This window comes from Medicago truncatula, chromosome 4 (genome assembly GCF_003473485.1).
Source record: "Medicago truncatula cultivar Jemalong A17 chromosome 4, MtrunA17r5.0-ANR, whole genome shotgun sequence".
Lineage (NCBI taxonomy): Eukaryota > Viridiplantae > Streptophyta > Magnoliopsida > Fabales > Fabaceae > Medicago > Medicago truncatula.
The window spans coordinates 59,957,595-59,983,984 of record NC_053045.1 but is presented as its reverse complement, the minus strand read 5'-3'; the positions used below and the strand labels follow the sequence as shown (position 1 = coordinate 59,983,984).

The 26,390-nt window shown below is 32.3% G+C and overlaps 4 protein-coding genes across 4 annotated transcripts; 2 read left to right on the top strand and 2 right to left on the bottom strand.

Moving 5' to 3' along the window:
* Positions 1 to 964: 964 nt before the first annotated feature.
* LOC11421918 (ubiquinone biosynthesis protein COQ9-B, mitochondrial) lies at positions 965 to 4,557 on the bottom strand. Its single transcript, XM_003609934.4, has 6 exons — positions 4,135 to 4,557; positions 3,903 to 4,010; positions 2,853 to 3,014; positions 2,596 to 2,767; positions 1,415 to 1,488; positions 965 to 1,301 (listed from the first exon to the last, which is right to left on the bottom strand). Exons 1-6 carry the CDS (start codon positions 4,468 to 4,470, stop codon positions 1,221 to 1,223), a joined length of 933 nt encoding a protein of 310 aa, XP_003609982.2. The 5' UTR covers positions 4,471 to 4,557; the 3' UTR covers positions 965 to 1,220.
* A 1,231-nt stretch (positions 4,558 to 5,788) lies between these two features.
* On the bottom strand, positions 5,789 to 8,487 carry LOC11425427 (pollen receptor-like kinase 3). Its single transcript, XM_003609933.3, has 2 exons — positions 6,958 to 8,487; positions 5,789 to 6,837 (listed from the first exon to the last, which is right to left on the bottom strand). The coding sequence occupies exons 1-2, from the start codon at positions 8,267 to 8,269 to the stop codon at positions 6,266 to 6,268; spliced, it is 1,884 nt and encodes a 627-aa protein (XP_003609981.1). The 5' UTR covers positions 8,270 to 8,487; the 3' UTR covers positions 5,789 to 6,265.
* Positions 8,488 to 10,414: 1,927 nt separating this feature from the next.
* Positions 10,415 to 14,927, top strand: LOC11418613 (probable polygalacturonase). The gene is made up of 5 exons (XM_003609932.4): positions 10,415 to 11,093; positions 12,389 to 12,509; positions 13,258 to 13,506; positions 13,917 to 14,070; positions 14,221 to 14,927. The coding sequence occupies exons 1-5, from the start codon at positions 10,662 to 10,664 to the stop codon at positions 14,744 to 14,746; spliced, it is 1,482 nt and encodes a 493-aa protein (XP_003609980.3). The 5' UTR covers positions 10,415 to 10,661; the 3' UTR covers positions 14,747 to 14,927.
* Positions 14,928 to 23,870: 8,943 nt separating this feature from the next.
* Positions 23,871 to 25,589, top strand: LOC11423873 (protein TIFY 10A). Its single transcript, XM_003609931.4, has 5 exons — positions 23,871 to 24,121; positions 24,336 to 24,438; positions 24,527 to 24,711; positions 24,827 to 24,884; positions 25,239 to 25,589. Exons 1-5 carry the CDS (start codon positions 23,962 to 23,964, stop codon positions 25,342 to 25,344), a joined length of 612 nt encoding a protein of 203 aa, XP_003609979.1. The 5' UTR covers positions 23,871 to 23,961; the 3' UTR covers positions 25,345 to 25,589.
* Positions 25,590 to 26,390: the final 801 nt, after the last annotated feature.

Genomic DNA, 26,390 nt, shown 5'->3' with positions numbered 1-26,390 from the left:
CCATTTATATTTTACTTTAACATTATAATTCTTATAATTTTTGAAGGGATTATAATTCTTATAATTATTTATGTCTTTTGATATTAACTTTTTTTTTTAAGTATTAATGCTCCAATTCCTATGAAAAAGGGTTTAATAATTCGAAATAAAGTCAAGCCAAAAATTATTTCAACTAGGAATCAAACTCCAAAATAATGGAATTGAGCTTAGCTTATATGGTTTTGACTTATAAAAAAAGCTATTAAATTTATATGAATTTCACCTCTTATAAAAAGCTATTAAATTTGTATGAATTTAACCTTATTGAGAAAGATTAATGTTTCGCGTGCATTTAAAATATAGATAGAGTAGTATGAAAAATATTGTCTCAAAATATAGTCTCAAAATATAGAGAGAAGACTTGTAAAAAAACGGGTAGACAATCTAAAAAATAAATTAAAAATTGTAGACCAAATACAAAGGACCTTCCAATATTTAGGTTTTTAAGAAAAAAATTCGGTCAAACCAAAATAGATGTATGATCTATTTTTCGACCTAACACATGACACCCAACATCTATTTCTGCAATCTTAACCTTAAATTTAGATGAGTATTATCTAAACAACCATCTGGTTGAAAATTTATGGGATAACCATAATCTACAAAGAAAATGTAGTATTTGCACAAAAACCAAAACAATAGAGAGATAAAGTAAAAAATAATGTGAATATGGGAGAAAAAGTTGTCACAAAAATTCTCACAAAATAAATGTTCAAATATCATTTCTCTAAATTTATTATCATAAATAAATCATAATGAAACTATCTTTGACATGAAAATAAAAATAAAAAATAGCTCACGCCGATGACATGACTTCACATAACCTGTTAGTGAAAAAACAGTGTTATGCAATTAATAGGAATCATATTTGTTGTAAAATCTTTTGTTTTTTTTCCTATAATTAACCTGGATTCATTTTTACAAGTTTTTTTTTTAAATGATTGGGAGTCGAACTTCGAACTCTCAACTTGTTCAGCAATTGCTTGCATTAGACTCAAATGGTATTTACAAACTTTTATGAGCTTAAATGAGGTAATATGAAATATATTAACCACTTAACCAATTATCTCTGTCAAGTTTACAATATTATTTTGAAACGTTTCGTTTGAATCAAGATGTAGTAGTAACTAAATAAACAAATGCATGAAACACCGCATGCACATCTTTCCACCATGATTCATTCATCTCCGAAAAACTTTCCCAACAAACTCTTCAAAGGTGTTCCCCAGCCCGGTGCTCACAGCTTCTGCTAAATATTGTGCCTGAAAATTATAATGATGACTGAGAAAACTCGAAAGCACCAAGCACTTTAATTCCATAGAAATATAATTTCATAAACTTCACAGATCAATCACAGCATCGATTGAGGACGTACCTCTTGAATGGTTTTCTTTAGATCAAATGCATCTTTCACTCGTGCATCCAAAAACGCCCATGTGTCCCGAAAATCTGCCAGAAAACAAGCCACATAAGTATCAGGAACAGTTCTCACAAGTATACGGCCACATCGAGCCATAAAAAATAGGTCTCAACCGAAAATGGTAATTTTTTCCACACAGAGACACCAAAACTACTGCAGTATCCATGGGAGGAGGCACAAACGAAAAGATTCGATTTATTCCCAACAGCGACTTTATCAAATTAATCCTCATTCTCATATGTATTATATAACCATTCAGAACAAAGTATAACATTCTTGAAACTCAAGATTTTGGTTGCTGAGACAATGGAAAACAGAATATTGTTGATATCATCAAAGCATTCACAACAAAAAATTGATGATCAAAAGAAAGAATGATTATTGTATGTTCGGATTTTCGTTACAAATGTACATCTGCATCGAAATGTATGTTGGATATTAAGTATCCAATGTATGTTTGTAATTTTCCAACAGAACCAGTAGGTGACCCAAAATCATAGTAGTCAATAGCAGTCGCGTGTAGCGTTGCGGCGACGAACCGCTACCCTAATCGTCGCAGCAATGCGGAATCAAATAGCGGCCGCTTAAGCTGCTATAGCGGCATAGCGGATAGCGGCCGCTATTTGATTTTAGTAGGAAATTTCCAAATTGACCATATTTTTAAAACCTTTTTTCAACTTTTTCTCTCTTCTCACCTGTGCCGCGAAACACACTCTTCTATCTTCTATCTTATGGTTTCTCTTGTTTCATGGTTTTTTTATTTGTTCCTCTGTCTTTTGTTTTTTGGTGTTTTGATTTATGAATGTCTCACGAGATTTGAGTGTTATATTTAATATTATATTAAATAAAGTTTTTTTCCGTTGAGAAATATATAAGTTTGTCTATTCTTTATAATATTATTCATGTAATTTGTCCAAAAAATAATCAAATATCGGTGACCGCTATTTGTCATACCACTATACGCTATCCCACTTTTGGGGTCGGCCGCTACGCACCGCTATCCGGGGTTGACTACTATGCCCAAAATTAAATGATTATAATTAGAAACACACCAAATTACAAGATAACAGATGAAAATTAATCAAGCATTAATCCAAGCAAGCTTGAATCCCTAAAAGGAAGACAGAAAAGCTAACCAGCAGAACCATCTGTCAGCATATAAATCTCTGTTGTTGAGTATATTCCTCCAAGGACAGTGCGCTTGGCATACCAATCCAAGTCAGAGGCATTATCGCCAGCAGCATGCCAGATCTCATCCACAAGCATTGCCCTCTGCTTAAAACTCGTGGGAACATTAACCGGCTGTGCCTGTAAATAAGTTGTTTATCAGAAACTCGTTCATCTCTACAATTCACAGATATCTGAGCCTACAGGAAAAAGGACAGGCAGAGACCTGGATGCTAAGAGCTTGAGGCCATGTGGATATATAAGGAGCTTGCATTTCTAGACGAAATCTGATAAGCTTAGAGATGCAGTCACTTGGTGTCAAATTTTTCAAGCTTCCGTCCGTGTCAATTTTATCTATGAGTCTTTGTAAGCAGTCATCCATGTAAAACTGAAAAAAAAGAAGTTTTATGATGAACAAAATGATCTTTTCACAAAACAAGCAAGAACAAGTGATAGAGAGCATTTTTCACAATCCACTACACTGGTCATACATTCTTCTGATAAGCACCACTACACAGGTCATACTTGATAATAAAAACAACTGAAATGAAATTCATGCATTGGAAACTCATAACTGAAAAAAGCAACCCAAAATAACTGACAAACATCATTGACAACTCTTGAAAAATAGTCTGAGTCGCATGTTTCATATTAAAAAGACAAAAAAGAAAAACTATGAGAAATTTTCTCTCATATTAACATTTATTCTTTTTCTCGGAATATTTTTTCCTCAGTTAGATTAGAGAGGCTGGGTGTTGCCTACTGCAGCCCATAACATGAATTACAAGATAAAATATTCATTAGTAGTACTAGTACATTACAATATGGAATATTGCGAAACGACTGATACCATTTTCTACCTGACCCAACATAACATGAGCTACAATAGTCCTCTTCTAAATTCTAGCTATCTCATGCAAATTTGAGTCAAATCCTATCATTGAAATAAAATCAATGACTACACATGAATGTTTAAGAAAACAAACTCAACCATCACCCAAGATGAACGGTTCGAAATTTTCGCAACTCACCACCAATTAAACAAGATTTTACAATTCTACTACTAATCTACTCAAGTCATACTAAACATGATGGTGATAATTATTAGGATTTCATATTCAACCAAGTAAATACTTACAAAACCGGCACCGGCTTGTAAGTTGAGGGGTGTCTCTCTTTATTCTCTAGTGAGATCATATCTTTAATCTATGTGGGACTTGGTTTTTCCAATAAAAATGATGACATGCATTGCATGTAAATAAAGAAGGAACTGAACCTCAACCAATGCTGCTTCCTTCCTAGACAAAGATCCGACGATAGAAGGGGAAAGACCAACATCCTTCGCTCCTGCCATTAACGCTGTTTCTGTCCATCCCAGCTTCATCTGTAAAAGAAGAAAAAAAAAACCACTATTCACAAAACACGAGCTATTGTAATAACCAAGATACAAAAAAAAAAAAAAATATTGAAAAGAGAATAATGAAGAGAAAGAGAGTGAGTGTACGAACGACGTGAACGAGTGATGCGGAAAGCAATCGAGCATGTTCATCCTCGTACTTGGTTTTAGATTTCGGAGACTCGAAGCGATGTGAATCTTCATCGGTTGTCGATGATGACGAAGTTGAAGAAGAAGTGGAATCATAGAGAGTAGGGTTTTCGATTTCGGTGGTTGAAATAGGAATTGCATCATGGATAGAGTGTGGATTAGAAAAAGGTTGATTAATCTCTGTTGTGGAAAAGCGAGAATAAGTTATCAATGCATTATGACGCCGGAACCGGAGTGCAGCGTTTCCGTTGAACTGCCTTGCGCTGCACAGCAACCGCTTCGCCGCCGTTCGGTACATTCCGTCGCCGCCGTTGTTTCTGACTTGGGGATAACTTCTGAGAAGTGAGACTTTTTTTTTTTGGGAAGAAAGAAAATAACAATTAGAGTTCCACGTAATAGATTTATTGATGCGCCACGTGTTTAACCATCTGCCACGAATGAATTCTCGTCAACTACCCGATTTGGCTCCACCTTTGACCATTGTTTAATTCATGGTGGTAATTTATCTATTAATCGATAAAAAATAATTACATGAATAAATTTACAAGTAAAAATAGAAGTTAGTTTATGAAGATCACTTATATAATTGTTTATTTGTTTGATGTATAAATTACTCACATGTTTTTTTTTTTTTTGGTAGTGGTCGAGGTTTGATCTCCGGATCTTGTATATTTTATGCATTGTTCAAATCAACTGAGGTAAACTTATGAGGACGCTCACATGTCTTTAAAATAGCCTACACCTTCCAAAAAATTAATTAATAATTTGTTTAGAAAGAAATACACTGACGTGAACTTTAGAAAAAAAGAATTATTACATTAGTTATCTCCATTAGTTTGAGCAATTTAGATCCTCTATTGCAAGTTGCAGCCATAAAGCTAACTATTGGTTTGGGTGACTAGAACGGAAAAGAATTACATGAATATACTAATAACACGTTTAAGCAGAGGCTTCTAATTGTAGTTTTAATGCAATCTTGTGTCCAACATATTGTAAGGTGAAAGTATTGATTTCATTCAACTAATCAACGTACAAAGGGAGCTTATTTATAGCCAAGTCTCAAAGAAACAAGCACAAACTAGATTACTTGCATGTCAAGTAATCTTGTAAAACTAAGCTAAAACCACAAAAACTAAACACAATTAAGTTCTAATTCTCCTAACACATATTGTCACCGCAAAAAGCAAACTGGTGCTAGGTGGAAAAATATGTAATATTAAAGTTTCAACGCAATTGACTTATGATATCATGATATAGAAAATCATTTTTCATGTTGAAAAGTGGTTATTGCTATGTCATGTTGAATTTGTGAAGAGAGAAAAAAAATGGTTATTAACTCTCTTTAGAATATACTCTGTTGTGCTGAGGCTGCAATATGTTTCTGTTAGTCATACTCAATTACTCATGGTCCAATTGACTATATATCATCCAAGAATACCAAAATGAAAGAACAAAAATAAAGGAGGTGCCAAAAAAACACATGAATGGCATTAGGCATTTCTTTGTAGAATAGATCGCATTGGCTAACTTAAAAAGAAAAAAACAATTTACAGATTGAAAAAACATATATAAAAAATCAAATGGGTTCAAACTTTTCATCAATTAATTTTGAGGTATTTGTCACAAAAATGGGTTCATTATATTATGAATTGCACATTAATTTACAAGGGCCATAAACAGCACAAGAGGCACGCCATTCAATTGATCTTGTACTTTCACATTTTTCAACTCAAAAAAGGAGCCAAAACATGGAAAACACTCCAATCTTCAGCATCTTTTGGTTTTTGGTTTATAGAAGTTCGAGCAGTTCCATAAAGCCATGCATGCATCCAATTTTTCTCCCTATGTAAGTGACCTTTTTTTCTTCCTCTATAGATGCCCTTTAATATATGTAGTGTTGTGCAAAACTCATTGTTCACCGCTAAGCTTTGAGAGGATCATTCATGAATACTTCATTGTTGGTTCAAGATGCTGAATCAATTGAATTAATTAATCTTTCCTAGGACTGCAACTCTCACCTACAAAAGCAACTGTTACATACTAAGCTAGCATATTGACATTGACATTGACATAAAAATTGATCATATTCATCTTTAAACTTGTAATTCCTCTATCCTCCTAATTGCTTCCTTCATGTTAAGTCGTTGTTCAGGGTTACTTTCTGTGCAAGCAGCCCCAATTTGAAGAAGTTGCAACATATGATTAATTGAATCTTGATTGTTTGCTGTTAACTCTGGATCAATCAATTCAGCTTCTCTTCTCTCAGAAATTGCTGTGAACACCCATTGAACAACATCAGTACCACCTTTACCATTACTGTGATATTGAGAAGGGAATTTTCCTGTAATGATTTCAAGAATGATGATTCCGAGACAATAAACATCGGTTTTCTGTGAAACATGTTGGTAAAGAACGTAATCAGGAGTTTTGTATGCAAACATTGTTTGTGTTGCATGACTTGAGTTGATTAATGGATGAAATGCAAAGTCACTTAAGAGTGGCTCATAATTATCGGCTAGAAGTATATTGCTTGATTTGAGGTTTCCATGTGGCAGGTCTTCGGATTCAAATTCAGTATAAAGAAATGTCAATCCACGTGCAATTCCTTTCACTATCTTTAAACGTGTTGGCCAATTTAGTTCAGCATGACTTGTTCCTCTATCACCTGTACAACAAACATTACACATGAATGTGTATAAATGACTATAAAATAACACATGAATGCACCAAATTTGAGATAGAACAAGCTCATTAAAGGAAAAGAAATAAAATGTGACAGCGTTACCATGCAAGACATATAACAAGCTTCCTTTAGGCATGTATTCAGTAACAAATAACTTCTCCTCCCTGCGGTAATGGTAAGCCAAAGGAGCCAAAATATTACGGTTTCTAAGCCTCCCAAACCGTCTCATCTCGGCATCAAATATATCTCTGCTTACTTTATTCATCTCCCTCATCCTCTTCACAACCACAGATAAACCATTAGTCATGGCTGCTTTATAAGCAGAACCTAATCCACCATTTCCCAAAACCTCAGCAGCAGCTTTCATCAAATCAGGTAGACCAAACACACCTTTTTCATCATTCACCATTACAAGATCACCCATTCCACCACTCTTCGAAGAACCTCTCCTAGAATCCTTCTTTCCACTACTTTCTGATGCTCTGCTATGTTTTGATGAGCTATGTTTTGAGATAGGAACATGAACTGGAATGATATCTTCATTGTTTTCTCTACTCATAACACTGAAATCATCGTCCTTTCTACGTTTCGATTTAATAAACGTGACAAACACAACAAATAAGGCAGCAACCAAAAGAATTCCAATAAACTTTAAAGCCCAACCAGTACCACCACCACCACCACCACTATCTTGTCCGGATCCATCGCTAGGTGGTGACGTTAAATCCGAAGAAGGATCGCATGCTTTGTCAAGTGGCTTCCCACAAAGCTCTTCATTTCCTGCAAAAGATTTTGCCTCATACTTGGACAAGGGACCAGGTATTGCACCTTGTAACTTGTTGTTAGACATGTCTAAAGATTTAATATCTTGTTTGAATTCTGGAATAGGACCAGAGAACTCATTGTTATCGAGATGTAACTCACCGAGGAAACGAAGATTTGTTAATGAGTCTGGTATATTTCCTGAGAATTTATTATTGTTGAGCCATACTTTCTTGAGAGAACCTAAATGAGAAAAAAAATCTGGAGGAATAGGTCCTGAGAATTGGTTTAATGATAAATAAAGAGCTTTAAGAGCACCAAGTTTGTTGAATTCAGGAATTGCACCAGAGAAAGAGTTGTTAACAAAACTAATGGTTCTTAACGTTGGAATTTGTAAAAGAGAATCAATGTCAATTTTTCCAGAGAGGCCTAAATCGGTAAGATGAAGACTTGAGATGACATTGTCGAAACAAATGACACCAACCCATCTTGAAGAACATGGATTTTGATTAGGAAGCCATGATGCAAGAGATTGCGTGTTTGTGAAGGATTGTTTGAGTTTGAGAAGAGCTTCAGCTTCAGAAATGGAAGAGGAATGAAAAGGGAGAGAGATGAGAAGAAAGAAAATGAGAATAAAACGAACAGCGGCCATTGGCAACCGGGAATCTGAAACGTCCTCCGGTTGTTTGTAGAAATGGACCGCTGTTCGGAGAGATAGAGGTTTGTTTTTGTTCCTCTTTTTCTTCTTCTACTAAGTCTCTCTGTTTTTTTAATTTTGTTTTGGATAATAATATTTGTATTTTTTTTGTTTTCTTGGAATTGGGTAGCCACAAACGGAAACATGAAAGTTGTCATCGTGTGTGAGAACAGATTGGTGATGGAGGCTTCAACTTTTAGAATTACCAATATTGGATTTTAATTCTAATTATAGTTAAATTTACAATTGGATTCAATTCATTCAGATTTTTTTGCTATTTTTAACATCTTCTATTCGTTGACCGGCTACCTTCATTTCAGGGGTTCCATTTTATCTTTACCATCAATGCATGGATAATCTATAACTGTTCCAAAAAATTAACTTATGAAAATAATAAATTGTAGGATAATATGCACCAAAACAAAATTAGTAGGATTATAACCAAAAGATGAAAATAACCTGATAAAAAAAATCCATTATTGTCAAAATAATTACTTAATGTTGCCTTCATTTATCCATAGCTTCTTTTTATCAAAAATTATTACATAGAGAGGATAATAATCTTGAGAGGTCAAGGAAAGAGGACAATAATCTTGGTGACAACAAAAATTATGTGTGCAAAAGACTACATTAGCAATTGTGTTGTTCCTTCTACCACCAAAACAATCCCTATTGAAACCAAGATTATTATGAGTGTCAGTGGCTAAGCTTGATTTTTTTTTATTTTGATGGGCCAAATAATTAATTTCTATATAGTTGATAATTGATACACGTTATATCAATCGATTGTATGTAGGTGAAGTGGTTTAGTCCCTTAGTAGTTACAGTCAATATGTTGGATTAGTTGGTGCGTTACTTTTTTAAAATGTGGACAACTACATTATTCACATTTTGTTGATATAAAAAAATTGTCTTTAAAAAAAAAAACTTAATTGCACTTTTGGCCCCCTATCTTTTCAAAAGTTAAGATTTTAGCCCCATAACTAATTAAAATACAAAACAGCCCCTTATATATCGAATCTTTAACAGTTTTAGCCCTCAAAACCAATTTTGACTCGGTGTTAAAAAATATGCCCTACGGTGTTTATCCTTGTTACTCTAGTTGTGTGGGTAATGCGTTGGTTTTCCCTAGCTGAGGGTGTGCGTGACACGCCCCACGTACGACTGACTGCTTATCACTCCACAACTTGATTTGTTAACAAGGTCCAATGTGTAACATTCAACAAAACATGCTTCTTCCTTGCTCATATCTCAATTTGTTTAGTTTGTAATGCTATAAACAGGGAGTACAGATTTAGTGTGTCATTGTTTAGTTTTACTGTGTATTTGATTTAGTCTGATGTCTTCAAAACTCGCTAACATTTATTCGACTATAACATTTGCGTAATTTTCCTTGTTTGAGGAAAACTACAAATGAAATGACTAGAAAAATAAGAAAAAAATTACAAAAAGAGAAAAACAATTTTTTTTACCGAAAGAGAAAATAATCTTTTTTTTTTTACCGAAAGAGGAAATTATCTCATTATAAGTGTTATACACACTTATACTTCTTTTTTTTAAAATGTTATACCATGTTATTTCACATAAACAGTTTTTTTTTTTTTTTTTTTGAAAGAACATAAGAAGAAATTATAAACAGATAGAAAGTTTTTTTTTCTTCATTTTTTCCCCTCAAAAAAAATCTATAAATTAAATATTTTAATTATTAATATATTCATCATTATTTTTTTTTTAAAGAATATTCACCATTGTTATAATAACACAATGAAGTACAATAATATATACATTCTTTCAAAAAAAATGTATAATACATAATATTATCAAGAGTTTGAAATTAAAATAAATAATTATTACCAACAATAGATTAATTCAAGTGGTAAGAGACTTGAGCTCTTTAAACATGTGATTAAGAGTTTGATTCTTGCCCCATACGTATAGAGAAGAATTCAATTTGTAAATCACATTTTTGTGTGCCCTACATGTTTTTCGACGAAGATTAATAATAAAAAAATTATTACTTTTTTCTTTATAATATTTTTCTTTGATGATAGCTTTATAAATTATTTAATGCTAATTGAAGATAAAATAGCTGAATTAATTAGACATAGTTGTTGTAAAATTGAAAAATATTTGGATCCACCACCACCACCACGGTTGCTCCATCATTGTCATAAGAATCAACTTCCAGTTCCGTTCCACACTTCTTCCCTTTCAATTCACTTCTTCAACACAGATCTTCGCTTCATTCTTACGTAACCACTCACTCTCACCAACCACCATAACCTGCTAAATCCAACTCCATTTCTTTCCTTTCGCTAAACAACCACTTTCACCATTACTTTACCTCATGATGGTGGAAACCTCAACATTAGGTCGGTTCCATCACCAAAGACTCGACTTTAAACGCTGCGTTCCAGCATTCATAACCTCACACAAGACCCTCTTCATGGTCTTATGGATCGCAGCATTTTTATCGGTTTTTATATGGCAGAGAAATATGGTTGTTGGTGGGTTTATGGTTTTCGGTCGGGTTCCGGTCCGGCCGATTCCAAATATGAGACCGGTGGTTTTTAATTTGACGGATTTTGGAGGTGTTGGTGATGGGGTTACTCTTAATACTGAAGCATTTGAGAGAGCTGTTTCTGCTATATCTAAATTCGGGAAGAAAGGTGGGGCCCAGTTGAATGTTCCTCCTGGTCGTTGGCTTACTGCACCTTTTAATCTTACCAGTCATATCACTCTCTTTCTAGCTCAAGATGCTGTTATTCTCGCCATTGATGTTAGTTTTCTCTCATTTCCTCTTCACTCTTTTGTTTTTGTTTTTGTTTTGTTTCACTTGTTTTATTTATTTTTGATTTTAAATTAGGAAAATCATAATTGTTGTGGTTTTATACACAGAGGACCCATTTAAGCACTCAATTTAGGGTGCTTTGTTGTGGATGGTCTTAGTTGAAATTCTTAAAATTGTAAGAGTAGTGAAGATAAAGATGTTGTGTTGGATGTGTGGTAAGACTAGACAAGATAGAATATGAAACGACAATATTAGAGAGAGAATTGGGGCAGCACCTATCGTAAAATAGATGGAAGAAACTCGGCTCAGGTGTGGTTTTGGTATGTAGAGAGAAGACTTGTATATTATGTAGTAAGCAGCGTTGATCCCATGGAGATTGGTCAAATCACTCGTGGCGGATGAAGATCTATAAGAGAAACTATTAAGAAGGATTTAGAAATTCAAGAGTTGGATAGGGATATGATATATGATACAACATTATGGCGGTGTTTGATCCATATAGCTGACCCCGCTTAGTGGGATGAAGCTTGGTTGTTGCTGTTGTTGTTGTATATGAAGATGAAATTTCTGAAGGGTACACGGGATTATTGATCTACAAGATTGCCGTAAAACTCAGGAATGTGTATTCTTTGTTTATAATGATTAAATGCATTATGATAAGCTTTAAACTGTCTCATACAGGCGGATATTTGATGAGTAGTTAACGATTTAGAATAGTTGATTATTGTTTCTAAGACGCACGGACAAAAGCATATGTTTTAGTTATGTATGTCCAATGTCCTGTCATTGTCTTACATATGTTTGCTGTATGGAATAAATTATCATATTTAAATGGCTTTAACAGTTTTCTTTGTGGATTGTTGTTGTTGTTGTTCTGCATGTTAAACAGAAGTAGCTCTAGCGCTCTATGCTTGACTAGTTGCCGATTGCTAATTTAAAAAAGTAAGACAGGGCAAACTGACTGTAGCCGCTAGCAACTAATGAAACGTCTTTGAACGTTCAAAATTTGCTATTATTTGTGTTACGACGTGTTGTGTTAACATCTATGACCTTTTTTTTGTTTTGAAGAAGCAATGTTATAACATCTATGACTTAAGTTAGTTACCACTATAATGTATTCCACTGACTCATTGTTGATCTCTTTGGTGTATAGTCACTTTTATCTGTAATTCTATGTTTCTCTTTGGTAAATCTATTTCTTACAATGCATATCTTTCTCACTCTCGTGTAACTAAACATTTTATTTACATATTGTATTTGTCGTCTTTGGTGACGGCTAACAGGATGAGAAGTATTGGCCACTAATGCCTCCATTGCCTTCGTATGGGTATGGAAGGGAGCGTCCTGGGCCTCGATATGGCAGTTTGATTCATGGTCAGAATCTTAAAGATGTTGTGATAACAGGTAAGGAATTTTCCTCTTGCTTCGAATTAGTTAAAGGGTTCAGAAGTCTTCATCGTTCATAATAAAGGTCTTCAGTTAATATTGAATTTAAATGTCATTGTGATCACTGATCTCATTCAAGTATTTATTTTGCAATACAATCTATTTGGTGTATTTTTAAGATAAAGAAGAAACATCAACATATTTTCTTGATCTCTTCATTTTAGTCTAAGAAGAAAATAATATTGTATCTTATCTGTATAGTTGAAATGCCAAATTTCTAATGCTTAAGCTGATGGCGAACAGAAATCTGAACTTTTCCTGGTTGACTTATATTTGTTCAATTTTGGAAGTTTTGTATTGGTCTGAATCCAACATAGTTTACTAGTACTCCCTTGATTAATCTTAGTTTGGTGAGTGTATGCTACCCTCATAAGTCATAAACCTTATTAATGGAAAAAGGCTTAGGATAACATAAATCTTTCATGATTTAACCGAATCCTCATTAATCTTATACTGATTGATTAAGAAATCACTCTTAAGGGCAGCTTAATGCACTATTAAGGATAAATCCATGGATATCCAGGATACCCTAGATAGATTAGAAGCAGTGCACTGATTAGAAGGAAATTGTAACCAAGATAGACTAGAACATGACTGTTCCACTTCTATCTCTGTCTTTTTAACCTTTGCTTTCCATCTGTTTTTATGTAATGCTTCAGCTTAATTTCAAAATTTCTCTCGTTTCATCTATTGCCATGATTGACAGGGCATAATGGCACCATAAATGGACAAGGACAGGCATGGTGGAAAAAATTTCGCCAGAAGCGTCTCAACTATACAAGGGGGCCACTTCTTCAGATCATGTGGTCTAGTGACATTGTAATCACTGATATTACTCTACGTGACTCTCCTTTTTGGACGCTCCATCCATATGACTGTAAAAACCTTACAATAAAAGGTGTTACAATTTTGGCTCCTGTATTTGAAGCTCCAAACACTGACGGCATAGATCCTGGCAAGTATCTTCTATTCTACCAAGTACAAAACTATTTCATATTGTAATTATGAACTACTTCTGATCAGCTCTTCCTGCCTTATTATTTTTATTTTTAATAATAAGGCAGGAATTGATCAGGTGATCTTTTTTTCTTCTATTTGTTTGGAGGGAGCAGGGTTGTTACGGTGTCAATATTTTCGGGGTGTGTTTTCAGGTCTCTGGATGATTAATTTTGGAATTTACACAGCTGTTTTCTATAATATATGCGAATGTATTCGTCTGTTTTATGAAAACAAGATGTAGTCAATTCAACCTTTCTGTTATTCTTTATCTGGATTTTGTTATTCTTTACTTGGAATGTTCATCTATACTAGTTTTGTTGTTGGGTGAAGAATGTTAATAATTTCAAATTTCTATGGCTTGCACAGACTCTTGCGAGGATATGTTGATAGAGGATTGTTACATAAGTGTGGGAGATGATGCAATAGCAATAAAGAGTGGTTGGGATCAGTATGGAATTGCTTATGGAAGGCCTTCCATGAATATAATGATCCGAAACCTCGTTGTTCGCTCTATGGTCAGGTGAATCCCTAGCTCAACTAACTCTTACCTTTGTGCATGGCCCTTGCCTTTCGGCATACTTTTTTATGAAATGTTGATCTTTGTTGGCTAGTGCTTACCTTATCATATATTGTGATTTTAATATGTTGATGATTTTATGAAATGAAACAGTGCCGGTATCTCAATAGGCAGTGAGATGTCTGGTGGGATATCCAATGTCACGGTGGAGAATCTTCTTGTGTGGGATTCTAGGCGGGGTGTGAGGATAAAAACTGCACCTGGACGAGGCGGGTATGTGCGGCAAATAACTTATCGGAATATAACGTTTGAGAATGTCCGTGTTGGAATTGTGATGAAGACAGATTACAATGAACACCCTGATGATGGCTATGACCCTACGGCACTTCCAGTTATAAGAGACATTAGCTTCACCAATGTCTATGGCCATGGAGTTCGTGTGCCGGTACGTATTCACGGTAGTGAAGAGATTCCTGTGAGAAATGTAACTTTTCGTGACATGTCAGTTGGGTTAACCTACAAGAAGAAGCACATCTTTCAGTGTGCATTTGTACATGGCCGTGTAATAGGGACCATTTTCCCATCTCCATGCGAGAACCTTGATCGGTACAATGAGCAAGGACAACTGGTTAAACATTCCATGTCCCAGAATGTAACAGATATAGATTATGATTTTTGAGTTTATGTTCAATTTAAATGTGCTTCAGTTTATGTCTGTATTAGATTCATTTTTCGTGGGGTTGGAGGAGCAGTCATGTCATACTTTTTTTTTTTTTTTTTTTTCTTTTGTAATTTCACTTCCCCTCTCCATTTTATAGCTTTCTGAAGTGGAGTTGTAAATACGAAAAAAAATTCAGATACATATAAAAATTATATCTTCACAAACCCTTAGTTCGTGTTCCCTGATCTAGAGAGGGGGGATTTATTGCAAGCAAGATAATTTCTTCTGAGGATTTATATTCCATACCCTTAAACAGGGTACGTTTATTTTTCATGAGTCTAAGTAGAAATTGAACTTACATAGGTTATAAGTCTGGACACACTGCATACAAAGGTGGTCAAGAGTCGGGACAATGTTTCTATAATCGTATCATAATTACAACAATTAATTTTAATTCTTTTATAAATGTTTATATATTAGAAAATGGAAAATGTTGCATATTCCGATAAATTGAATAACGAAAGTGTCCCGGTGTCATGTTTGGTAAGTGGGAGCATTTTTTTTTTTATCAAAGCAATTTTCAAATCGTGAAGCTTTCGCTAGATATTTTATCGGGATATATAGCATCCCCCTTAGAAAATTATGATGTCATTTATTTATATTTTATTAATTAAGTGATTGAGTTTAGTTGGATAATAAACTTTTGTTAAGTACTAATCATCCGAGAGAATTTAGGTTTGAGAGTTGTTTGTTATAATTTTTTAAGAAAAAAATATCACTTTTAAAGAAAATAAACTTTTAAGACTATCGCAATCATTTGTTACAATTTTTAAAAAAAAATCAAAACAATTTCAGATTAGAAACTGTTAGGAGTAGTTTTTGAAAAAATAATTTATATAGGGGGATAAGAAATAAGTGTCAAAAGATAAAGGTAATTTTGTAATTCTTTTATATTGGTAGGCAAAAGTTATGGTGTATAAGAAAATCCTTATCATCGAGCATAAATACTTCACAACCATCAGATTTAATGTACACGTGTAATAATCCTAGGCTTCTCAAACTACACCAAATCAAACTTCATTTTACTTCAAACATTTCTCTCACTAAAACATAAAGCTCTCCCTCTCTCTCTACAATTCAGATGAGTCTTCATCTCTTCCGGCCACACATGATGATTCCGGCACGGTGGTCGCCGACCAGAGGCGGCAGCGCACCATGCCGGAGAACCAAACTCACCCTTTTTAAAAATTAAAGCCATTTTTCCACATCCATTTTCGTTTTAAACACAACGAGAAGGAGTAGATCTAAAGATTAAAATCGGTTCGCTCCTCTTCTTCCCTCGCATTTTCTTCTTCTTCTTCAATCCAGTGGCACTGTGTTGATTGTTATATGTTACTGTTTCTCCACTGTTTGTGTTCACGGTTTCAGATCTGAAGTTGTTACTGGATTCGAAATCTTTGTGATATTAGAGGGATTTATGGCTGGGAAATTGTTGGAAACCATTAAGTACATCTAATGGTTTTGGAGTACAACTGGTGAAACATTAAGTACATCTAATGGTTTTCCACAGCAAAATGGTTTTGGCATTCCGGTACGGTGATGATGATGAACGACGGTGTTGATGATGAGATTGAAGATTCCAGTGGTGATGATGAACGACGGTAATGATTCAGTTTGTTTCCGCGTTTGGTTCGTTTTGTTTTGTTTGGTTTTCCTTTAGGGGTGTAGGAAGCAATTATGTTGGGATTTATGCACGATGCATAAAAATTTCCTTATGCACCATAACCGCTCTCATATATAGGTATAACCAAAACAAATTAACTTTTTCAAAAAAAAAATGATTTTTATAACATTAAACAGATTCTTTCAAAAAAAAAACATTAAATAGATTCTATTTTTTAATTCTTTAAAAATAATCTCTAATTTATTAGATGTCAAAATCACTGTAACAAACAAAACCTAAATCATGGTTGAAACATCCTTTTTAACACTATCTAATTTTCAAATTTTGAATTATTAAGTTCATGCATGATTGTTTTGGTAAAGAATTATATTTAACTGTACACAATATAGTTAGTTACTTACTTACGTGTTAGATAAAATTTTTATCCTTATGAAAAATTTAAATTTCGTTTTTTAATCCCTCCAAAAATTTTCATTAAATTTTTGTCTCATAAATATTTTATGACCTCTACTTTTAAGTAAATTCACATGTATCCTTCAAAATTTTAAATTACTTTTTGCAGTCATTTTAATACATTATAGAAATCTGTCTTGCAATTTTATTTTATTTTTTTAAAAGTGAAGATTTGATTATGAATTTATTTTTAAGTTATTAACGCTTAAAAATTTCATATTTTGTCAAAAATAAATAAACTTTGATGCTATAGAATTTTATAGTATTCTAAATATCTATGCAAAAGAAATTAAAAAACTTGAAAGCTACAAATAAATTGACTTAAGAGTACAGAACAAAAGTAACAATAAAAAAAATTGAGGGACTCAAACGAGGCGATTTATTTTTTGTCAATTTGATGGGGCTGATACATTTTAAATGTGGGGGATGAGAAGTCCGAATTCAAATATCGACCCATGCATAATATTGTTTACATCTATCAATTGAATTATGCTTACAAGATAAAATGATGTTGTACTCTTTTTGCTTCATTAGAATTTTTTCTAGCAAGATTTTAACGAGTCATATCATCGATGGACATCAAAGGGGAGTGTTATGAATGCTTTATTAGATTTTTTTTTTTAAAGAGTCATATCATCAATGGACATTAAAGGGAAGTGTTATAAGTGGATGTCTACAAACCTTTGTGCTTGTCTCTTATCTCTTAAGAGACATAATTTTACTTATCTCATAAATCACACATTTTGATACTTATATTCTTATGTATTTAACTGTTACGTCATATCATTGTACTTCGCTATAAATAAAGATTGCATCTAACATAATTGTACCATCATAAGAAATAATACAATCCTCACAGCATCTCTCTCTTTCATTCTCCTTCTCTACTTCTCTTTATTTTTGATCTGATTATATAACAATGCGAAATGTTAACGAGTGTTCCCGAGACACTCTTTAAACACTTTAAATAGTAAATTTTTAATGAAAAGTTGTGTATTTAATGCATTGGAAATTATAATAGTTGACTTTTTAAAAGAATAATTGCTAAATTTAGGATGCTTAAAGAGTGTCCCGGGGAAACTCATTAACAAGACCCTATAACAATTTAACTTTATTTTAAAGCAAAAATTTTATCTTGAAATTTGTGTATTCAACTCGTTGAAACACCAAAAAGCAACTTTATCTACATGAAAGTTATCATTTATTTCTATTTTTTTTATCATTAACAAGTGCTCTTAGGGTTAAGGGCACTTGTTAGCAAGACCTTATTTTAAAAGACCCAGAGCTAGTTGGAATCATAAATACTTCCACCGTTTTTTATTATAAGCAAATTTTGGCTTTTAGATTCATTCAATTGATGATGTATGTGGTTTAATATTTAGACCACATACATCATTAATTGAATGAACCTTAAAGTCGAAATTTACTTATAATAAAAAACGAAGGGAGTAAGTACATCATGAAGGCTGAGGTCCACAAGAAAATGCAAAAGACGCAGTGTCATTTGCATTTTCTTCACTCATATGCAAAATGACCAAAACTTTCATGAGCAAAATGACCAAAATTTTGACTTTTGTACAGCTAGAAGCAATTCTATAACATTCCAAAAGCAATTCTACAACATTCTAATATGTTTGGTTTGACTTTTCAGAATTGCTTCTATCCTCCAAAAGCAATTCTCCATAAAGCTACAATTCCTAACTTCTGGCTTTTCTAGAATCAATTATACACTCTCAATTCCATCAATTCCATCATTGCCTCTTAATTGTCATCAATTCCATCATTGCCCTCTTAATTATCATCAATTTCTCTAACCCTTTCTCCAACCACATCGATTTTTTTTACGTGAAATCTTAATAAATATTTTACTTTAAATTATTATATCAATATTTTAGTATTATGATACACATTAAATTAGTTTTGTAATTATATTTTAATACTCTGTTGCACTTTAAATTCTATTATCTATTTGTAATTTTTATTTTCTTGCTGTTAATATTGTAATAACTTATATTTTAGGATTATATTGCACTTAATTATCTTAATTTAGTAATTTCTATTTCTTTGTATTTATTTTCAGATTTGCTGTATTTTTTTTCTTTTACGCTACATTTTATTATTTTTGCCAACCATCTCTATTATTATTTTCTTTAAAAAAAAACTCTATATTATTATTTAACTTAAATATATTTGATCATAAAATATAAAATACATAGAACAAATATTTTGTCAAAATTTTTTGGTTTAACGATCGTATTTATTATTTTTTAAATTAATATATAGGAAAATTTATTTATTTACATTAAATAATATATTTACCTTTAGTATTGATCTACACGTAAATTCAACTATTATGTCCATTTATTTTTATTTAGCTATGTCCATTTTAGTAATTATACATTCAAAAGCAATTTTGTTCAAAACTATCCAAACAACATTCATTCTGTTTAATCAATTCTACGTTATCGTATTCAAACATAAATCAATTCTCTCCGAATTAATTCTGATGGAATCAATTTTATCAGAATCAATTTTGTCGGAATCAATTTTATCCAAAACTAAACCAAACACCCCATAATATTTTCGTATTTGGTGAAGATGTTGGAGGAGTTAAATTTCATTGGAAGACTGTTATAGGTGTGGCGGTATGGCGACGGAGACGGATAAACATGAATTTCACGTGGAAGCGTACAAGAAAAGACAATTGGATATAAATTGGAAAATTGGCTGCAAACTCTCACAACAAAAGGATGAACGAGTGAACCACTCCCTTCCTACCTACCCATACATTACACACTAACGAAGACTTACGTTTGTGAAACGTACTCGTTCCAGTCCTATTTATATGAGAAAGTTTAGATACAATGAATAATGTATATATTTATTCAAGAACCTAAACCAAATACATAAATTATTTAATGTATCTAAAAAATAAATTGTCTCTTGTAAATAGGACCGGATGGAGTATTAAAGTAATAGACAAAATATATTATGGGGAACTTCTACGGTACACTTTATAAATTGTGATGTATCGATGCTTGATAAAATAATGATCATTTTAGGAAGTAAAGAGTAAAGAGCTATTTGTCAATGTTTGTGTATCAAAAAACATCATTTCATAAGGAAAAAAAAAACATAATAATATTGTTTATAAGAATCATATTAAATTTTTAACATTTTCTCATAAAAAATAATCAATATTTTTCGTCGACGCTTTTGGTAAATAAGATTTAATTTTTATAATTGTCAATAATAGAAAAAAAAAAATTTCTTCAAAAAAGAACTCAATTATGGGTATGTTTGACGATGCCAATAACAAATAATTTATAAGTTCGTCAAATAAAAAATTATGACTACAACCAATTTTAAAATTATACCTAATAATATTAAAATTGGTTTGTAGTCATAATGGTCTCTGTCTACCATTTAACACTCCTATAATACACTTGGTCGCTTTAAGAGTTGTTTGTAATCATTTTCACATTTTTGTGAGTGTGTTCTTGCTAAAATTTTCTTTACCTATAATACCGGGTGCATTTACTGATTGACCTAATACATCTTTACCGTCTTCCTTTTTTTTATTAAGATTGGTGGTGATCTCGTTCATGAGCTCTACAAAATTAAAAATCAACATGAACAAATAATAAAGTAAAATGTGTGAGGATTGGAGCTCCTTTACACATTTTGATCCTGTGAATGTTGCTCCTCGACTCCATTCTCTTCAATAATATTGATAGGTCTTATATTCAAATGATAAAAGTTAGGGTGACAACATATCTCTCTATCTCAGATCACGTTTAAGATGCATGTGGTTCACACTTCACACCATCCTAATTCAAATTTAATAGTGGTCGACGTTTTTCATACGCAGGTCATCCAATCCACCAACTTCTCATGAAAAATCATTTTTATCATCATATTTTTTACAAAATTTCAACCCGCTCATTCATAGACATCGCAAATATCAGCAATGAGTGTGATTTCACCCGCTCTTTACCTCTTTCTTACTCTTCATATGAGGTAAAGTTTTAGTAGCACGAGAACATTATCAAGGATGTCTATGTCTTCAAAATAAGCATGCTCTTAAAAATAAAATAGGGAGAACTAATTAACGCCAGTTTGCTATCTCCTTCATCTAAAAAAATCAAAGATTAATGTCATCCAAGTTAAATCCATAATTCAACTCGACCAAACAAACTACGAACAAAATGCACATTCTCTCCTATTTCATTATTATGATTTTGGTGGTAGTAATAAAAAAACTACACTACTACTCAATTAACACAACTAATTAAAAAACGTCATGGTAACAAGTGTTCTAAAACATTGTTTAAGGAACCCAAAAAAAAAAAAAATTGAAAATACAAAACGTTAATATTTTAAAAAAATAATTATTTAATTTAAAATGTTTAAAGAGTTTTCGAAGGGCACTCGTTAACACGAGTGTCAACAAGAATGCTTAAATACCGTAGGTGTTGTTTGTCTTCGTGAATACCGTAGTAGTATTTGTATTTGTCACCATAATACTAGTATTTGTATTTTCATTTCATTTATTCTTTATACCGTAATGTATATACTTACTCCCTCAGCTGATTCATGCACATCCTTGTCCATTCCACTTGTCGTCGGTCACCGTTAACCAGCACCAATCACATAATTATATTATTAAAATTAGAATGTGCATAAAAAAAAAGTAAAAAGAATGTGCATAAAATAAAACAGCAGGGAGGGGAACATGTCATGAGGCACTTGGGAAGAATTGCCTCGTTGCCCGTTACGTTATGGCCCACGCGTATCATTACTTTTGTACTCCTTCACGTATAGCATTTATGAAAACAATGTCACTTTCAATTTTAAATTAATTTATCGTTAGTAAATACTTCATCCCTTTTTTTTTCTTTTTCGATGTTTTAAGACTTCAACTTTATTTCAAAATATTTGATGTTTTAAAATATTTAATATTTTTTTATCGGTTAAAATATGGTTTTAGTCCCTGCAAATATTTGCAGGGATCAAAAACAATTTTTTTTTACAGGGACTAAAACCAAAACAAGACATATATGCAGGGACTAAAACTATATTTTAGACTTTTTTTATCCAATTTTAACCTTGTCGAAAAACATACCTTAAGATAATTGAATAAAATGTGACTTTTGATTTCACACCATAAATATGGACATTTTAGTCCAAACCTTACAACTATTCCTATATTTTAATGATTCCTTAATACTTGTGCAATCAACTAAAACATCAAAAGAAAAGAAATAGAGAATACTACTAAATACTCTCCAATCTCATTTTACTTTTCTTTTAAATATGTGGCAATTTCTAAAGAAATTATTATTTAAGTTGATTTTAATCGTAAATTAATGTTATTTATCAAAAAACATTTATTAATTTTAATTAATAGAGTAAGTAAGTGAAGTGAAATTTAATAAATGAATGTGCGTTAGTGGAAATAAAAATGTTATATTGATATTTAAAGTGATAAATACTCAAATGTGTATTTGTGATGAAGAAGGTACTTTTGTGCCGGTTAAAATGTTGCAGATTACTCCAATGTGTATAGTGTTCGTTGGAGAATCTCTACCGTTATTCTAAGTTTTACAATGGCTAAGTGACATACAATTTGATAATGTTGGTTTCGTCTTGGACTCAAAGATTACACCAAACATTTTTCATTATCATTGAATTGATGTTCTGAAATTTGGGTTCATTTCACAAACTCTAAAGTTGAGTTTAACAGACGACAAACAAATGAAGTTGTTCACACCCTGGTTGGATTTGTCGCATTATCTTTTTATGAACGTAATTCAATTGAAATTAATATAAATATTATAATATTTAAGGGTTCAAGTTCGAACCTTAATTGATAAACGAATCATTTCATATTCTACTGTTTTCTTTTAGTCGTCTCTTTTTTCTTTGAGAGTGTTCTCTCCAATTTTTAATTCAAATGTAAATCCGCAAGATCTCCTACTAAAAATATATATTTTTTATTAGGTAGTTTAGTTGTTAGAATTCACCTTATAAGATAAATAAGTAGGGTGTCTGAAGTTCAAACTCCAACCTCTATATCGAATAATAAATTGTTTTACCAACTGAGCTATAAGATTGAGCTAGAAATTTATTAAGTTCATGAGTAGAGATAATATAAAATAAAAGGTGAAATTAAGTTTTTTGGCAATAAAAAGTTGAAATGAATTAAATAATCAAATTTAAATAAATATAGAAAAGAAAATAAAAAAGACGCGGTTTGTTCACGTGATACTTGCCTCCGAGGCGTTTCGTAATGTCAGTAAACAATAACGTACCCGCATTTAATTAATTGACTCGATCTTCAAAAAAGCAAATCAAGGGAGGGGTAATTACGTAATTTCACGGAGTGCAGGCACGAACTAACGCAGGAAAAGCGACAAAGGTTGCCGCTGCCGTTTACCAAACGCAAAGAACACGTGTTCTAAATTACTCACCAAAACACCACACCAATATTATTAAATTAAATAAATGACCTTCTTCGAATAAAGAAATGTCAGATATTGGACTTTACAAGTGCAATATAGGTCAGAGAGTTGCCAACTGCATGAGAAAAGAAAATGACCCCAAAACCACCCATTCCTTCCTCGTGCTTCAATTTCGTTTTCCCTACTCGTTATACTTTCTAATTAAATTAAATTTAAATTAATTTATTACTATTATAAATAAAAATTAATATTTTTAATTTATTTATTAAATAAAGATCGTATACATCATTAATTAAATAAATTTAAAATGTAGATTTTATTTTTATAACAGTGATCGAGGAAGTATTATGAACTAGTTGTGCTTGTAATTTTATGTGTTAATTCTTGTGATAGTAGTCAATTGGACGCAAAATAAACTGTAAAGGATTAAATTAGTTTTTTTTAGGGGGACAAGTAATTTGTTTTTTATAAAAATAAAAATAAAAAGTCTATGTAATTGAAAAGTCTATATATAAAACGATAACAAAACCTCCTCATTCACAAAGCGTGTGCAGTTTCTCTCATCTCATCATTTCTACAGTAGTTTCTCAAACAACAACTCCTTCAACCCACTCTCTCTTCTGTAGATTCCAATGTCGACTTCATCGGACATTTCTGGTTTATCCGGCAACAAACTGACAAAATCATCGGAGAAACCTACGTTTTCTCAAACTTGTAATCTATTGAGGCAATACCTCAAGGAGAAGAAGGGTAGTTTCGAAGGCTTTAACCTTCACACTCCTGAAACAAATGGTAAAAAAAATAATATTATTATTTTCAATTCAGTTCCTAAAATTTTGGGATTTAGAATGTTGAATCAAACTAAGTCTCAAATAGTCTTTTCATTAAATGAACTTGGTCAAAAACAGAGTATAATGTCATTTCAGATATTTTCCCTTATTTTTCTTCATTCGGTTACAACAACTGGGTTATTTATTTAAGTTTTCTTTTTCTTTTCAATCTACAGGGTCATCACCTGGTTCATCTTCTCACTCTGGAATAACCATGGATTTATTTCCCACAAACGTGACCCCGAAAAACCTTACAACTATGGATTTTTTCTTTCCAAGGTGAGTTTTTGGGCTTCTTCAATTCATTTTTTGTACCATGTGCAATTTCATAATGATTTACACGTAATCTTGTTTTGTTTGTTTACAGAGTTGTTAACCCAATGGTTAAAGAGCCTGAAACAGCACAATTGACAATGTTTTATAATGGACAAGTTATTGTGTTGGATGATTTTCCTGCTGAGAAAGTTGAGGAGCTAAAATCATTTGCTAGAACTCAGACTCAGCATTCAGATGTTCCTACTATGATCCCCCAACAACCTCCCTCACTAATTGGTAATTTATTTTGATTGATCACTATTGTATTGTATTTTGAAACAAATAAAGTAAATCTTTTTTGGTATTAGGGATGAATTTTTCATTTTTTAATTTAAATTTAATTTCTTTGCAGATATGCCAATAGCTAGAAAAGCTTCACTTCGTCGATTCATGGAGAAGAGGAAAGATAGGTATGCCTCTCAAACAAATTAAATTCAAGTTTATATTCAAATAGATTCACAACAAAAAATTCTTCTGCATGTCTATGTCTATTCGTGATTGAAATGTTGAAACAATCTCAAAATTTTTTTTTTTTTTTTTTTTTGTTAGTAAATTCAACATCAACTAATTTGGATTGAACATTTTTTTGAGCTTTTGGTGAAGCATGCATAACATAAATCTGGCTTTTTTGTGACTGGAAATTTATCATGTCATTTTCTTAGTATTAAAAATCTTAATCTAGATTCTAGTTCATTGTGCAAATTGATTTGCCTCTTGTTATTTATTACTTATGATATTATTATTTTCTTATGTTGTGTTTGCAGAGTTTCTGTCTACTCACCATATCAAAGAATCTGTCCTGACTCTGCTGCTCCAGAAAAGCATGCTGAATCCGCTCCATGGCTTGTGTTAGGTGCTAAATCAACGTAAATATTAGTAAATAGTATAAGAGAAATCGCAGTGTTAAATAGTTTAACCTTTTTTTTTTTTTTGTTTATATTTTTTATTTTGATCGGCCTCTTAATTAGCTAGTTCTCATTTTACAATTTGTGCAGTTCCTAAGGGCTAAGACTATGTAATAGATCTAACTTAGTTCTATTAGCTAAAGTTGTAATTATGATTTGAATTATTCCTGTAATTAATTTTTGTCATTCTTAAATTCAATTTCTTTTGTATGTTTTCTTTCTTCCTCCATTTATTGCTTTCATGCGCTCCTTTTCTTTTGCTAAGGAAGACACTCAAGCAATCTGGGTAATAAAAAATAGAAATTCTATTTCCATTAGTATGAATTTGATCTCTAATCATAAATTGTATTCACAATAGCGTTTTTTCCTTGAGTAATCTATCTTACCGTGACAATAGGCCAATCTGCCTCAATTTTTTATACTCCTCATTATTTTTCATTCTTTCTGCACGGTTTCCTTTTCAACTTCATCTCTTGAATGCTAGCTAATATGGGTGGACTTCATGAGTTGTTTCAACATTTCTTCCTGTTGAGCCATCTTTGTTTGTTATGGATTTTGTGGTGGCCCTTGAGTGGGATTTAGAGCAAAGTTGTTTTTCCACTTGCGATTAGAGTGCTCCTTCCGTGCATCGTTGGACGTGTTAGAAAAAAGATTACCTCTTTGATAATTTCCTATGTAATTCACCTCCTTCGCTTCACCTTCTGCGTCACATTCGCTATGTACATGTCCTTCCTTGCAAAAATCACACATCAACACTTCACTGAAGAGGCCGCTAGTACCCAGAAATGACGCCGAAAGTTTGATGTTTAGTTTAACAAGTGTACTCAATTGTTGTCAATTAAATAATAATATTTATGAAGTTCGTATCCACAAGGATTGTGAAATTTCTACTAAACAAATGAGATAAAAAGACAATTATGTCATTTTCGATTCACTTCTCTTTCTCATTGAAGGTTTGATCGTGCTCTAAAACTATTGTTATGAAAGCGGTAACAAAATTGTGGTTGCATG

Excerpts from the sequence above, each read along its gene's own strand:
- LOC11423873 (XM_003609931.4), top strand. The coding sequence starts at position 23,962 with ATGTCGACTTCATCGGACATTTCTGGTTTATCCGGCAACAAACTGACA. Across the intron at positions 24,122-24,335 it reads TCACACTCCTGAAACAAATG|GGTCATCACCTGGTTCATCT; the intron begins GTAAAAAAAATA and ends TTCAATCTACAG. Across the intron at positions 24,885-25,238 it reads ATGGAGAAGAGGAAAGATAG|AGTTTCTGTCTACTCACCAT; the intron begins GTATGCCTCTCA and ends TTGTGTTTGCAG.
- LOC11421918 (XM_003609934.4), bottom strand. The coding sequence starts at position 4,470 with ATGTACCGAACGGCGGCGAAGCGGTTGCTGTGCAGCGCAAGGCAGTTC. Across the intron at positions 3,015-3,902 it reads AGGAAGCAGCATTGGTTGAG|TTTTACATGGATGACTGCTT; the intron begins GTTCAGTTCCTT and ends CTTTTTTTTCAG. Across the intron at positions 1,489-2,595 it reads GCTGACAGATGGTTCTGCTG|ATTTTCGGGACACATGGGCG; the intron begins GTTAGCTTTTCT and ends GTTTTCTGGCAG.
- LOC11425427 (XM_003609933.3), bottom strand. The coding sequence starts at position 8,269 with ATGGCCGCTGTTCGTTTTATTCTCATTTTCTTTCTTCTCATCTCTCTC. Across the intron at positions 6,838-6,957 it reads CTTGTTATATGTCTTGCATG|GTGATAGAGGAACAAGTCAT; the intron begins GTAACGCTGTCA and ends TTTGTTGTACAG.
- LOC11418613 (XM_003609932.4), top strand. The coding sequence starts at position 10,662 with ATGATGGTGGAAACCTCAACATTAGGTCGGTTCCATCACCAAAGACTC. Across the intron at positions 11,094-12,388 it reads CTGTTATTCTCGCCATTGAT|GATGAGAAGTATTGGCCACT; the intron begins GTTAGTTTTCTC and ends GACGGCTAACAG. Across the intron at positions 13,507-13,916 it reads CACTGACGGCATAGATCCTG|ACTCTTGCGAGGATATGTTG; the intron begins GCAAGTATCTTC and ends TGGCTTGCACAG.